Raw genomic sequence first — 16,496 nt, forward strand, 5'->3', positions numbered from 1 at the left:
TTTAAACAATAATTTCCTCGTTTTTTCTGTCTATAAAATGATAAACATTGAAAGGATTGTTTCGGATAATGAAGGAGGTAACCTATTGCGAACTAGAATAAGAATCAGAATGGCATAAAAGTAATCATATAAAAGGAAATACCTCCATCACTTTGGTTGTGTCATTTGGACAAGTGCTTTCTCCAAAGTGACTCATTGTAGCAATCTGTGGAACTAAGTCCTATCCGAGGGACTTGGTAATTGAGGCTTATTGAACTATCAAAGGGCAATAACACATTTACTTGGCTTGGAACCTAGGCCCTTCTAGTTTGGATATCACAGCTTTACCACTGAACCAATGTGTTTTTCTCAATAGGCTTCTGTGCGTCGGACCCTTGTCTCAATAGAGGTACTTGCATACCAGCTGAACAACAGTGTGCTTGCTCATCGCTCTACGCAGGAACAACATGCAACATTGACCAAACACAAGATGGTATGAGCTTCATGTGTTCTAAACTAAATAATGCCCGTTTGCCAAATAAAAATCATATCAGATTTCAATCATCTATTGTCTGTTATTGAAATATCTGCAGCATACATTGGGGTGACGGGGTTTCATTCGCGTGTACAATACCAGAACAGGTGTTTAAGTTTAAAAAAAAACGCAACTTAGATGAAATGATTGTTGTTATGACAGCTCTGTGTCATGCCTTACCCATGGATAACATTTGTCTCTAGTTTTAGCACTCCAAACATGAGTTAGATCAATATTTAAAGAGGTGAGGAATTGCAACATTTTTTATTACCGGTATTCATATTCCAATATCCAACGATTGTTTAATAATCAATTGATTATGAGAGTAAGATACCTTGATAAATTATTTATTTATTTTTAGAAAATTATCATGATTTTACAATGATATGTTGCATACAAAAAAGATAATCAACATTGACGAAAATAACTCATAGTTATCAATGAACATTTTGTTTGTATCATAATATCTCATTGTGTTTTTGTATAAACTGTAGCGAGGTTTGATTTGGTATTCTACTTGATAATTTTTGAAAGAAATATAAAATCATAAAACAATGATATAGTCTATATTTGTGTTCATAGTTCTGTTATGGGAATTGGAATTTTGATTGAGCGAATATTGTATCCATCTCAAGTTCAAGGCTCTGGGATATTCTCTTTTCATCCTTACTAGGTGTGCCAACCGTTACCTCTCACCCCAGAAATAAAACTGTAGGTATATCGGAGATGGTAGTATTGAACTGTGAATTCCAAGATGTTCTGCACTTTGACTGGTGGAGAGATGGAAAAAAGGTGCCTGACACCCGCGATATATCTAACTATGTCATCGGTGAGATGACCCCCTCTGATCAGGCGTATTATAGCTGTGTCGGTTTCCCAGAAAACGGACCTCATATTGAAAGCAACCACGCACTGCTTAGAATCAGAGGTAATTTTTTTTAGATAGGGATTTTTTGACACAAAAACAGTTACATCTAAACTTTTACCTTTAGACAACGACCCAAGACAACTTCTTCTATATCTTCTTATCCCCACTTTAATATGAAACTTACCCAAACTGTTATTACCCCCCCCCAAAAAAAAAAAAAAAAAAAAAATAAAAAATTATCCGGGACTCTTTGTCAGTAAATTTAATTGGGATTATAATAATACTAACTAACAGCTACAATTATATTGCGCGCGTATCCATCCCGGAGATGTTCAGGTGCCTACTGAGTAGTTTTGTTACCCTGTCTTTAGCCTAGTTCCTCTAAGGCGCTTAAAGCGTTTAAGGAACAAACTCCCACCAGGTACCCATTAAATATACAAGGGTGACGAATGGCAAATGTAGATCGATGTCTTGCCAAAGGACATTAGTACTGTGGCATGACACCAATCGCGAACCATATAATCCACATTCCCGTGACATATCCTCTAGACCATGATACATACAAACCCATTAGTGTATATAAAACAACACATATCCGTTGAAACTAAGCAACATCGTATCACAACAATATATCATCTGCATATTGCAACACTACTTCTTTTTTTTTTTTTTGGGGGGGGGGGGTATATTGAAGGTAGCCTAATAAAAATGTAATTTCATTTCATAAAATAAGTTTCGAGTGAATTTTGTGTAAGAACTTTTGTGAAATATCGTATATTTTAAACAGTATCTATGATTTTTAAAAAAAATACAGATATGTCTATTTTTCATCTGAAGTTCAAGCTTGTAGGAAATTTCACGACATTTCAAGCTGATCAAGAATCTTCAGATTACAAGACCCTTGTGCGTGATATTCAAGAAAAGGTAAGGGATGGAAGCTGTAAAGTCACTTGTAATATATCTCTGAATTAGAATGCTATAAATTCTCCTCAACTGTTCCCAGTTTTTCTGAGGGTACATCCTTGATTTGGAAGCAATGTTGCCCTGCTTCTTAAAATTTGAAGCCTATTCAAGTTTACTGGTAGCCAAGACAAAAACAAAACGAGACAGAAAACAAAACATTTTTACCTGTTTCTTTCATTCACATATTCATTCCTTCGTTCAATTCATTGTCTAATATGAATTCGACATGCAAATTTGCTTCGCTCACAGAGATATTAATTACCATTGTTTAATGATATCGTGTATAGTTCATAAACATTATGCAAAATATGTAAAACTAGCAAAATTCATTTTGCTACATTTTCAGTGTCTATGTAAGATACAGCCAAACCCTAGAAAAGACAGTTGCTAGGAAATGTCTAATCTTATGTAAAAAATAATCAACTGGATTAAACATCGATGATAATGTTGGGCATCATTTGATATCTAGTCCGAGGCAGTGTTTGAGGCGCCTGAAACTGAGAGTGACACCAATGGTACTATTTACATTCACGTGAATCAACTTCTACCAGATGACGGTGTATTGGTTGATATGAGAGCTTACATAGCCAACAGTAGCATGAGTACACAAGAAGAAATAGACCTGCTGTGGAGCGGATTATCCTCTGTGGCGAAAAGCTCTGACGGTTTCTTTGACCCTTCCACCCTTCTGGTACTAAGTACAGGTGAACCTTGCTCAACTGAAATCATATTTAACCAGCTATAGGAGTTCAGTATTTTTCTTATTTCTTAATTTTCTAAATTAATAATTTTCTAAATTAATAATTTTCTCTCTTCCAATTGGCAAAAAATTATCTTGTTTTCCACGCCTTTATTGATTGGAGAAGTAAAAAATTATCAGATGAACCTATGTGAAGAAAAAAATTGTCAAATTTAACCTAATTTTGCCAATTTGTACATAAAAATAGTGATTTTATTCTTATACTACTGTATTTTGCCAATTTATAAACTATAATTTTTTTATAGTTACAACGTACTGCATTGTTGATAAATGTTGATAGACTAAAAATGATGCAAAAACGTCACTAAGTGGAGATAGTGTGCTGATATAAGTTGAAGCCAAGTGAATACTATACGATCTAACCACGATTCGATATTGGAAATATGTGCTATTGCATTCGATATGAATATTGGAACTTGTAAATATTTGTGGTCGGGGTTCTGACTATTCATATGAATTCAAGAAAAATAGAAATTCTGGGAAAAGCGAGGTTTGCAGCGACGTCTTTTACGATATTGCAATATTGCGTTATTTGCGATCTGATTTATCTTTCCATATCTAAGGTAATTGTACAGACTTTCAAGAAAGCAAACCTAAAGCAATTATTAAAGATATCTCGTCGCATCACTTCTTAAAATGTACCAAAAACTGCAATGACAAATTATGAAATCCAAATTCTCTCTCTCTCTCTCTCTCTCTCTTTTAGTTTTATGTCCAAACACCTCTTGGTCATCTCCGTATGGTATTGTCCAGTTTTCGTCAGGAGACCTTCATTCGTGGATTGAATCGAGTGGAGAATGTCCATTTTTCACCATCAAGGGTACATGAAATAAATATTTTTGATATTAAAATATTTTTTCTTTTAGTCTTTAGATAGTTAAGCTTACATGAGAAAGCAAACCCATGAATGTTAAGATTAGTACCGACTAGAAAGTTCTTTTTATAAAACATGAATATCATAAACCAGTCAAACCTGCTTCAGTGACCACCTGTCTACAAAAACCACCTGTCTACAAAGACCACATTTTTCGTTTCCCTTGACAATGGTTTCTCATTGAAACATGTATTATAGGCACCTGTACATAGAGACCACCTGCCTATAAAGACCACTTTTCTTGTCTCTCTTGGGTGGTTATTATAGACTAGTTTCACTGTAAGAACAGTATTAATACATGTATTAATAATGATAGCAATGCTAATAGTAATATAATAGTGATGAGAAAATGAAGAAGGAGAAGAAGGAGAAGAAAAATATTGATAATAGTAATGATAATATCAATAATAATTTTTAACCCGGGAAGCCTCATCAGCATCATGCTATTCTTCATGGGTGCCCTGCATTCTACCACCCCAGGAACTTTTAGGCACCCATTTACACCTGGGTGTTGCCAAAGGACGTCAGTATTAGACTAGGATTCGAACCCTTAACCCTGATATTGAGAGTCGAAACAAAGAACCACCATACCCTGACATCTTCACGCAATATACCATGTTAATATGAGACTAATAATACATTTATTCACTGTGGTTCTGGATATATCAAGATGGAGAGCCAATAGCACGAGCCGTCTGCTCCGGTGATTATATCTATCCTTGTGCATGGGTACCTTCAGATAACTGCGGTGTCAATAAAACAGCTGATCAACTCTTAATCTACTTAGAAGAGGTAAACTTGATCTTATTCTAGTCTGTTATGGAGTTCCTGGTATTGTGCGTAGTAAATACATGATCAGCTATTGTGCACACAAATGTTACTGCGGAATGTCCTTCACCCTTAAACGCTTGAAAAATTATACTTTATCCACACAATCAGGTAACAAACTTAAAATTTGAAATGAAATAGGCCTAAAAGATATCGTCAGAATCTCTTTTTCCACCCCTCTCATTTTGTATGGATTTTGTTCGCTTCATATCACATGAATGCATGGGTGTCGATCCTTACGTAATACCTATTCATCAGGGGGGGGGGGGGATGAATGAATAGATCACCCCCCCCTGATGAATAGGTATCAGTTACAGATCGACACCCATGCATGAATGACATGGTTAATGACAATTAAATGTTCATGACATGTGCCATATGCATGCTTGTTGATCCTAACGATGAGATTTTTAAAATATCATTAATGCATGACGTCATCTAGGCGCCATTTTGTTAATTTATTTTATTGACCATATTTCAGTCATACATTGTCATTTCTGAATGATATTGGATATGCATAGACTTGACATCATGGGTAAACTTTTGGTAACACCTATGTATGTGCGCGCGTCATGTGGGACGCGTACGTGTGCATCAACATTTGAAATGTCAAAATACTTATTGGACTAATTTACTACATGTTTCAGGTCTTTTCGAACATTTCAAAAATGTGCAAACGCGGACACAAGCGCGCGCATTTTACGTGTACCATCCTTAGTGAATTTATCAATTCAATTTTTCCTCTTGTGTTGTGTTGGTGATACTATTCTTAGCAATTTGACCTAAATTTAGCTCATAGATGTTCGTTGAACCTCTAAATTGATGCATGTGCGCATATGCAAGAATTGCCAGAAGTGGTCCGCGAAAAAGTACGTATTTTGGATCCGCTATAACTCTTCAGAATGCCCCCCAATTTTTCTTCCATGTTCTGATAGGATATGAATTGGAAATACGATTTCATGTATCATGATTGTTCTTAGAATGCTTTGACGTCAATACAGTACCACTTAAAGGAAAACAATTGAATTTGATTCGATTAGGTAGTGGCTGCCTTGCTAAAGCCAGGGAAATAATCGGGGCAGCGCCAGGAGCGTCACAACGTGACGGACATGTGCGCTATATACACTGTCGCTCATATAGTTGGAATATTTTTGTCTTACCCCAATTCATCGAATTATTTTAAATAATTTAAAAATAATAGATCTAGATAATAGTATACATTCTCAGATTTTATTGAATGACAATTTGCCAATGTGTGTTTTGCGTGACTGCTCAAGCATGTTTATGCTACTATGCTTATCAACTAGGGGACCCACGCCCCTAAGTCATACATGACAGCAATGAGGATTAATGCCCCACAAAAGAGCACTAATATAGCACATCGACACGGTTTTGATCCTAGGGCCTTCACAGTTACGAGGCCATTGCTTTGTCACTGAACCATGACTGTACGCAGCGGGGCTAGGGTAGGGGGCAGTTTCCATAAATTAAAAACAAAAAAATGCAATAAATTTTCAATAATTTATTGCATTTTACCCCGGTCCCCAACATAACAAAAATCCTCTGGACGGCCATGTATTATGGCTCAAGGCATGGGCACACAGAGGATTCTTATTCCACCGTTATGAGCGACAGTGTAAGAAGCCACCATTAGTATTATTATATTACTATTATTTGCCGTTGTTGTTTTGAATATATATCGTCCATCCATACTCTGATGTCTCCCATATTTGTACCTAAGACTTTACTCAACAAATGAACAATGAACCAATTTTTGATCAGCAGACGGGTTCGTCGTCAAAATTCCGATATAAAGTGAAGCCTGCAACATCTGCCATTATGGTTTCTACTTGTACGTGTTATATAAATGGAGGATTGTATTTTTAAAGTCCGAATTTCTAATTGACTCTATGTTACTAGGTGTTTGGCAGCGTACAGTGTAGCAAATCTCCTAATGAGCGTATTTCAAAATTCTCTCTCTATCTGTCACAAGTCACATCTAACCACAAGTCCTCTGGTTAGGATAAACGCTCCTTCTACTCATTACCTTTATCACCGACCCACCCAAGCCGTTGCCGTCAAAACGTGATTCATGTGCTTGGCTGGGTCGTTAAAGATAAAGGCCAGTTCTTGTCATGCGATTGCATTGTGAAAGAAACGTTGTGGAATCGATCCGAAAAGGTTGTTCATCTAGCATATAAGTATTGGTGTGTATACTGCAAGGTTCTGGAATCAGGCGCGGATCTACGGGGGGGGGGGGGGTTTAGGGGGTTCAAACCCCCCCCCTTGGGCGGCCCAAAAAAAAAGAAAAAAAAAAGAAAAAAAGAAAGAAAGAAAAAAAGAAAGAAAAAAGAACGCACGCTGGAGAGAAACCCTTTCAAGTGCAAATATTGTGAGAAGATATTCAACTCATCTGGTAACTTAACCAAACACATGATAAAAAGGCTGGATATAACTGTGTATTAAGCTGTTACTTGATTTAAAAAGACGTTATCATGCACTGCTTTTTATGGTCTCCATTGTGTTAATAGATGCCAGGAAAACATCACTTACGGGGTTCAAATAAACACCCCAAAAAAAATCGGCTCGCCGCTACGCGGCTCGTGGACGATGCTCTGCATCGTCATTATTTTGGTCAAACCCCCCCCCTTAGCAAAAAGCTAGATCCGCCCCTGGGAATCATCAAAAGGATAAGAAATTGGTCCAGTCTTCGTTAAGTTACAAGCCCTGAACACAGAAAGATGTATATGGGACTACGCACACGTGCGCGGCATGTGCGTTTATCTCTCACATACCAATAGATAAACTAATTTACCAAATATATCAATTAGTAGGCGGTTTCCTGGCAAATTTGTTATCATCATGTATTAGTCAAAACATATTCTTTGACATGAGTGGTAATAAAAGCTTCCATTTCATTTTTTGAAATTGGGACGTTTTCAATTCTGGTCTTTACCTTTAATCATAATATGCAGTTTAGCCTTTTGGTCTCACGGTCAAATTCGGTAAATGCCTCTTGGTTTTTACTAATCTCTATTGATAATTTATCTCTCGCACAATTCTCATCTGCACATTTTCTCCTCAGGACTCTCGACTTGTCAACATTGCTTTTCTTGCTGCTCCAACAACAAACAACATACAACATATTTGTATAATAAATAATCAGAACTGAAACTTTATGAGCGACGTGTTATTTCGTAGTTTGTTTGCCTACTCCTGTCATTAATTTAATGGTAACAGGGTGGTACCTTAAGTATCTGAATTAAACAAGAATAAAAATCGATAACCGGTAATTTCAAACTGTGGTGTTTTTTTGGATAGAATCTGATGACTGGTGAAAGCGACATTCAGGACGCCCTGTCAGTATTGACTGGGATCTCCCAAGACACGAATGTTACTTCTGCTGGGGTCGATGCTGCCTTTGACATCATTCACCAGACAGGGTCGATTTCTCAACCAACCCAAGAGGTGATTTCATTGATTTAAAAAAACAAATAATCAGCAATAATTTATTTGATGGAAGATCACCCAGCTGAAAGAAATAAGTGAAAGTTTTTCTTCTTTTCTCTTTCAGTATTGCTGTAATAATATTATAAATAATAATCCATATTTGTATAGTGCTTAATGCATCGATAATGTCTCTAAGCGATGTACAGATTAAGGCTTGCCTGCACATAGCCTTTAGACAAGGCCTCATGTCTGATAGACGCCGAGCGACTTAAAAGAGACTAATCGCGAAAACCCGAGTGAACGCCAGAGTGAGTGTCCCCTTCAAGTGGCCTTTAGTAATCTGGTTTGGATTTCTTATGTTAACACTTGTTTTCGACTGGAATTTTCTACCGAAATGGTAGTGTCCAATCACCGAACGTATCATCGCGTGACGTTGGCATATATTATCCATCACGTTCACATTAAACTCTACGTAGTACGAAATTGAACGAAATGAGTTGGACTGGTTCATTTTATATAGAGGGAAAGTCCAATTATATCACTTACAATTGTTAGCTCAAGTCATGAAATGCTGCCTATTTTATTGTACACTAGCTGTCGCTCATATAGTTGGAATATCTTTTTTTTTATCCCAATTTATGGAATTATTTTGACAATGATTTATTCCAAATAGATCTAGATAATAGTATACATTCTCAGATTTTATTGAATAATAATTTGCAAGTGTTTGTTTTACGTGACTTCTCAAGCATGTGTATGCTACTATGCTTAACAACTAGGGGACCTACACCCTTAAGTCATAAATGACGGTAATGAGGATTAATGCCCCACAAAAGGGCACTAATATAGCACATCGACACAGTTTTGATCCTGGGGCCTCACAGTTACAAGGCCATTGGTTGGCCACTGAAACATGACTGTACGCAGCGGGGGCTAGGGTGGGGGCAGTTCTCACAAACAAACAAAGACAAAGAAAATGCAATACATTTTCAATAATTCATTGCATTTCCCCTGTCCCCAACATAAAAAAAATCCTCTGTACGACCATGCATTATGGCTCAAGGCTTGGGCCAATAAATCCAAAGTCAATAATAATTCATGCAGAGCCAGAATCCAAAAGGCCTAGCGACTAAAGCCACTCGATCGCGCGTTCACCCCGGGTCTCTAGGCTCATCCCAGCCGCTGATTGGGATGGAAAATAGCAAGAGTCACGAGGCCTTGTCAAAAGGATAGCCTGCACACAATGTATGCACATTTTTAACTCCCTTGGGTGTATTCCAGCCAGGCGCTATTTTACAGACCCTCACAATGCTCAGCAAACTACACAAACCATTACATTCTCCCGGGTACCATTAAACACCTGGGTGGAGAGTGGCAGGTGTAGATTAATTGTTTTTGTTGTTTTATACTAGAATGTTGCCTCAGTCGTGGACATCGTAAGCAACCTGGCCACGTTAGACCAATCCCTCACCATGGATGCTGAGAAGAAGAATGGTGCTGTCAGCAGAGCCACCATGGCCTTGGAGAAAATCCTTCTAGCAGTCAATGTGCCATCCAACCAGACCTTCCAACAAGTGGCACCAAACCTAGTGGTACAGGTACGATGATAAACAAAATAAGAACATAATAAGTCTGGATTTAAATACACTTCCGAAGTGTGACTTCATACTAGACTAGTTGTGAAGGTTGCTTAACCCTTACTGTACTGGGGGGGGGGGGGGGGGGGCCTGGGAGCCTCCCTCGAAATTTTCGGAGATCGCGCCGCAACCGCTCGGAATTTCGAATTGTCGTTTCATGACTTTTTCTCCTCAAGTCTTACGCACATTTTGATACCATTTTCGTCGAAATCGGATATACCTGTAAGGTGTTACATAACAATTAGTATGCGCATGTCATCAAAAAAGTGCTATAATTGCATATATTCATGTACAAGCAGAAATGTGAAGATATGAATACATTAGAAATAAAACAATAGATATAATAAGAAATAAAAAACAATAAATACATAAGAAAATAAAAGTTGAAAATCGCATCAAATTTGCATACATTATCATTATTAATTACATTAAATAACTATTTTGTGTTAGAAAAGAAGTTTCATATGAATAATGAGATTCAACATTCAAAGAGTGAAGTCTGACAATTTTTGTAATGATTTTAGTTCCCTATATATATTTCCAGATTTGATATTCATGAATGCGTATTTATAATTTATGCAAATTTACCTATGCATCTTCAAATATCACAAAAATAATGAAACCTCAGGAATTTGAGATGAAGGAAACATTTATTCAATACATTTTCAAGATTCTTCACAAGTCTACGGTCAAATATGTAGAGTTTTCTGTAAAATGCATAAAATTAGCATTTTGCATAATTAATTAGGCTATAACGACAAAAATGTGCATATTAGGAAAAAACTAATTATACCATCTTGTTCCTTACGTAAATATCTACAAACATGCAATTTTCGCGTTCATCGGACATTCGACGGCCAAGATCATAGGGGGGGGGGGGGGGGGGCTCCCAGGCCCCCCCCCCCCCCCCAGTCAGAGAGTGCTCGAAATAGCCCAGTACAGTAAGGGTTAACTAATTTGTGCTAAACAATGGTAACTCCATGCACCAGCTCCAAACACTGACTTTGCCCTGCTCCGGTCCAGGCAATTACTTGAATGATTTTGCAGCGAACGGTTTAACACACCATATCTGATCAAGCCTTTAATCTTACAATGCATTTCTTTAGGTAATCAACTCTGAGTCTGATGGTGTCCGTGATGGGATTGCCTTCTCCATCATCGGCGATGACAGCCAATCCTTTGATGATAGTGACATCCAGCTATCCACCAACAATCTCGGCAATGGTAACCGAGGTGGTGTTGTCCAAGCATCAGTCGTCATTGGGCCAGAGACCATTGATGAAGGCACCGTGGGGAATATAGCATTTACTGTGTTCCGAGACGATGCATTGTTTGTAATGGACGGTGGTCAAGACAATCAGGTGGGAAGCAATGATGGGCGTCGCAATATCACGGTCAATACTAATATCATCGGAGCGAGCCTTGGTACGAGTGAAACCAAACCTCTGAATGATCCGGTCACCATAACACTGGAACACAAACAGGTAAGATACAACATCTCTTCGTAAGCTGTACAACTGCACAATGGGCTGAAATAATTTGCTTCAAATCACTAAGTACAGAAATGAAAAGTGAACGAACTTAAAACCTGTTTTTATTGTGTTTTTCTCTCAAAACAATTGTATATACTTCCAGCGAAATGCAACAAATCCGCAGTGTGTCTATTGGGAATATTCCACTAATGCTTGGTCAAGCGATGGCTGTGTTTTGACAATCACTTCCGAGACACATACCGAATGCCAGTGCAATCATCTAACAAGTTTTGCTGTTCTTATGGTAAGAACATGAAATAATAATGATGATACAAATGGAGATAAAAATAATAACAATAATACTAAACATAATGAAAATGGTAATGATAATAATGGCAATAATAATGGTAGTGATAATGATATTTAAAGGTAAATTATTCCAGAGAGTTGCACAGCCATAGCATAATTTGCATTCTTATATTATTCTATAAAAATTATGACATTTACTTATGATATCATCGCGATTTGCCCATTGTCGTATGTTAATATTATGTACTGTTTACATAATCCCCTACGACAATTTAGAATCAAATTAATATATTCAAATATCAAGACGAAATCGGACGATTCGTTACCTTTGATTCGTGGTTCTTATCAGCTTCAACATCTAACAACACGTCATCCTTTGGAATTGGCATATTCCAATCCAATAATCTACATATTCATAACAGTACTGTTGTTACTTTTTGTCAAAGTCTGGAGATAAATCTTTAAGACATTTAAAAGCAACTATATACAACTATCTCCAAACTGGCTTATTCTATTTCCACATTGTGATGCCTTCTGTTTCACATCAGGATGTGAGTGGGATCCCCAGAAGATCTGAGAGAGTTGAACAAGTGTTTGGGATTCTCAGCTACATAGGATGTTCTCTCTCTATTGTAGGCCTCTTGGTGACCCTGGCTGTCTACGGCACTGATAGGTAAGACTTTGAGGAAAATTCAACATAAACTTTTATTCTAAAAGAAGGCACAACAAAATCAGAAAAGCAGGCAGGTGAAAATTGTCAACGAAATCGGACCCCCAAACCAAGATTTTTTTTAAAACGTTGCAACCACAACATATGCATTTTAAATTTACTGAATCGGTAATGTCCCTTTTAATGGAGTCCATACTACATTCCCAATTTCTGCTACACACGAAATGACTAATATTCCATTTTCTTTTCAAAATGTGTGAATCAAGAGGGTCTTTTCTTTTAAAGAACTTTTTATAATATGCTATCCATGATAATTCTCGAGTAGTGCCCCAAAAGAGATAACAGAAAATAATGATATCTTTGTGTACAACAAACGTTCCTGGCAACGTCACAATCCACTGATTGAATTGTCAAACAGTCATAACTCTCATTTTATTAGAATTATTTATTCAAAAATTCGGTATTCTGTTTCTCTAATTTGTCTGCTTTCGTACTGATAACTATCACAATGGTTGGATTGCCTCTAAACTTCCATGTTCCTACCCTTTTTCTATCATCAAACGTTCTCAACACCAAAGGAGACTCCAATTGTCCCCCTAGTTTAGTCAGTCTAGCGTTTTACCTCATCTTGGTATATCACGAGAGAAATCTTACTCTATTAACACCCACTTTAATTATACCTTTTTTCGGGGGGGGGGGGGTCGAATACACAAGATGTTTTATGCTTTCTAAGTTGGTATGGATTTTTAGCCCTAGCTAAGTCTCGTTTACTTTTAGTTAGGTATTCCCTCTTAATATTTACTATTAACCTTGGTAAAGTTAAAAGCTAAATAGATATCTAAACTAGCCTTTTAGAGTACAGACGCTTTTTATAGGAGTAGTGGCTACAAGTGAGATGCTTCAGTTGTCAACGGATACTAGAAATTGGAATGTACTTAGTAGGTCAGCATATTCAACTCACCTACTCCGCTCTGAACATTTACATTTGTTCATATTAAGTATCTGTTTCTCTTTGCCCCAGGAAACTTCGTTGCCTGCAGCACATCCGGATCTTAATGTGTCTCTGCATCACGCTCCTCTTCCTGTACGTCTTCTTCATCATCATGACAGCACTCGACCGATATCCTGGAGAACCCGAGGTCGGTCCAGGTCTGTGTGGGGTCATCGCCGCTGTCCTCCACTTCACCACGCTCTCATCGATGTCCTGGATGGGCGTTGAAGGGATAAACATGTTCCTAATGGTTGTCCGTGTCATGGACTCGTATATCCCACTCTTCATGATGAAAGCCTCCACCATTGCATGGGGTAAATTGTTGTTATAACTTGTTTGTTATGCAACTAAGTTGTAAGGGCTTACACAATACGAACATTGCTTCTCTAAGCATGCCCCTCCTTTTCAATCAATACATTCAGGTCATCGATGTTATGTAATAATTTTCAGTTCTTCATCAATTGTACTTCGTCTATTATACAAATGTATTACTTCCTTTTTAAATATTAATTATTTACTTTCCTAAGTACTTTATACTCGCATATCACTTTCATATTAAAAAACAGAAATCAATCAATCAATCAATGAGTCAAACATTGCTAACTTTCTATAATAGTAGACCTATACATGTTTGTTCTATTTGCATTTCTTCGCTTACTGGAATATCGTTTCTCCTTCTTGTTTTCCTTTTTCTTGTTCTTCCATTTTTTATTTAATTTAACTTTTTATATTTAGAGAGTATTAACTAAACATTTTTATTAATGTATTTGTTTGACAGGAATACCTGCTGCGATAGTAATCCTTACTGGTGTTATCTCGAGACAGAATTACGCCAACTCCGACTAGTAAGTACTCTCTACGTCATTCTCATCCTATCCAGCAAATGCAGGATATTCTTGATTTAAAGCAAATTTAGTGCTCTTCAAAACAAAACTCAGCACCCTCAGCTGCTGTGGTGACAGACAAATAAATCTTTCAAATAAAAGGAAAATCTTCGCTGAAAACTACAGGTATTGAAATTATTATGAACGTATGCAAACAAAAAAAGGCAAGGAAATCGAGCGAATCGCCTAAACCAAAACTGTCAATCAACATTATATGGTATGAGTATGCATGTCAGTTGTATTTTAAGATAGTTGGATTACATTTTGTTAACATAAACAACCGTCGATTAGACATGATAAAAATATTCTTAATCCGGAGATATGATTGGTAATACAAAATAAGAGTATAGTAAGCATAATTACTGTTGGTGAAGGTGATGGAACAAACTTTTACTCCAGAGCCAGAGGTGATCTGGATGTAGCTATCTTTCCGAAGCAAGCTGAGGAAAGATAGCGTTTATAATTAGATCGCCTAGGAAGTGATAGTTAGCCATCGCCTGAAACCTAAGGTGATTATTTGCTTTATATTCCACATCGGAAAATTTTACTCCTTCCGTCATTTTAGAGCAACCAATCATCAATCAACAGCTAGCAAACGATGTACAGTGCATGCAGTACTTAAGCGCTTTGCACTGTGTATCTTCAGTGAAAGTACGTTGCACTGTGTATACAGTGCAACGAACTTTTCGTCTCCCATCAATGATGGGCGAACTATCTGTTATCACGTGATTTACTTTTGACCAATCGTAGCGCAAGATTCTTTGTATGGGAAATGTAACATGGAATAAAGGCATATAGTCAATCTGTTCGTCTTGCACTCATCCGGGTAAACCACAGAATATTATCTGATTTCGGTTACTTTGCATCCTGCAAGATGAACATCTTTTGTATGTCTTTATTTACTTATTTTGTTCAATATTCTGCATCCCTTTTAATGCATGTACCCTACCAGAATTAAGCATTTTGTCTATCCGTATGTTAGGATGATTATTTCCATTTTCAATTGCACAGCTGTTTTCTTCAGAAATGGCCACTCGTAGGCGGTCTGCTCATCCCAATGGCCTTCATTCTCGCTCTTAATCTGATCATCTTCGCTCTCGTTATGCGTCGTCTCATGCGCATCAAATCGGGTGGCAGGAATGCTAGCGAGTTAAAATCAGAAGCCCGCCACGAGATCATGCGCCGTCTCACAAACGGGATCGGCGTCCTCCTCCTACTTGGTTTGACCTGGCTCGTTGGATACTTCACCGTGATCGAACAACTCAATCTCGCAGTCCATGTCATCTTCATTCTACTCAACTCTCTCCAAGGATTCTTCATCTTTGTTTTCTACGTTCTCCGACAACCGCAAAGCCGTGCGCATTTGCGGGAACACATGGGTTGCTGTCTCCACGATTCACCCTTGACGACAAATGCAGGTCCGATGAGTATGAAACAGACTACGATGACAGGAACAGAGAATTCGATTAACAAGTCTGTGTTGAGTGAATCTGATATTGATGTAAAATATCCATGACGAAGTATGTGAGTAATGCATTACCCTAAATTACTCACATTTCTTTTCAACATTCAATTTTGGTATAGGCCCAATCATTTGTAAAACTCTGAGTCTAGTCAACTGTAATCACTCTACTTAAAACAATTTGAAAGATTAACAAAAAAAAACTGACACAACAAAACTTGAAGTATTTACATTCGCTGACATCATATCTGAAGCTACAAAATAACAATTATGGAATGCTGTATAGATATTTCGATTGGTTTTCATATAAGATAACATTAAACAAAAAGATTAACATACTTGTTGTAATATGAACCATTGAAATACTAATCGTTTATGTGCATGGTGGATGCTTAGAATATGTAGCATTTTTTAAATATATCTTCTGGTCAAGTTAATTTGTTTCCCAAAATGTAAATACAATATTTGTTACCTTTCTGTTACTCCGTTGGGTAAAATTGAGTAAATTTTGAACTTGTATGTTTGTTAGATAAAATATTACTGGATAAATCTGTTCCCAATTAGGGTACATCATACCTAATACTTTTTCCCCACCCAACAAGCAACAAGCATGCAAGTTCGCATTTTAGCCAATATAATAGTGCATACAAAAAAGGTATCCGAATTTTGATAGCTCCTAATTAAAATTTAAAAACCAATGTGAATTTTAAATATATTTCATGATAAAGAGTAACTTGTTTTCTGTCCAATGATAACCTATTCATAATATTTGTGCCACGAGTGACTTAAACAAATGTTGTCAAAATCGCCTTGT

General features: G+C 37.1%; 1 protein-coding gene and 1 long non-coding RNA gene across 2 annotated transcripts; both read left to right on the forward strand.

The window, feature by feature from the left end:
• Window positions 1–260: 260 nt before the first annotated feature.
• LOC115918922 lies at window positions 261–2,300 on the forward strand. The gene is made up of 3 exons (XR_004065856.1): window positions 261–472; window positions 1,188–1,442; window positions 2,197–2,300. It is a non-coding gene; the product is annotated as an uncharacterized LOC115918922 (long non-coding RNA).
• A 518-nt stretch (window positions 2,301–2,818) lies between these two features.
• On the forward strand, window positions 2,819–16,259 carry LOC105441699 (adhesion G-protein coupled receptor G6). Its single transcript, XM_030994378.1, has 11 exons — window positions 2,819–3,049; window positions 3,812–3,925; window positions 4,650–4,771; window positions 8,129–8,275; window positions 9,670–9,855; window positions 11,001–11,378; window positions 11,530–11,670; window positions 12,224–12,349; window positions 13,386–13,650; window positions 14,115–14,181; window positions 15,232–16,259. Exons 1-11 carry the CDS (start codon window positions 2,917–2,919, stop codon window positions 15,734–15,736), a joined length of 2,184 nt encoding a protein of 727 aa, XP_030850238.1. The 5' UTR covers window positions 2,819–2,916; the 3' UTR covers window positions 15,737–16,259.
• The last annotated feature ends 237 nt before the right edge of the window (window positions 16,260–16,496 follow it).

Source organism: Strongylocentrotus purpuratus, unplaced genomic scaffold, assembly GCF_000002235.5.
Source record: "Strongylocentrotus purpuratus isolate Spur 01 unplaced genomic scaffold, Spur_5.0 spur5_scaffold_21, whole genome shotgun sequence".
NCBI lineage: Eukaryota > Metazoa > Echinodermata > Echinoidea > Camarodonta > Strongylocentrotidae > Strongylocentrotus > Strongylocentrotus purpuratus.

Coding starts and splice junctions, on each gene's coding strand:
- LOC105441699 (XM_030994378.1), top strand. CDS start 2,917: ATGAGAGCTTACATAGCCAACAGTAGCATGAGTACACAAGAAGAAATA. Junction 3,926..4,649: donor TCCATTTTTCACCATCAAGG/GTACATGAAATA, acceptor GGATATATCAAG/ATGGAGAGCCAATAGCACGA. Junction 8,276..9,669: donor TTTCTCAACCAACCCAAGAG/GTGATTTCATTG, acceptor GTTTTATACTAG/AATGTTGCCTCAGTCGTGGA.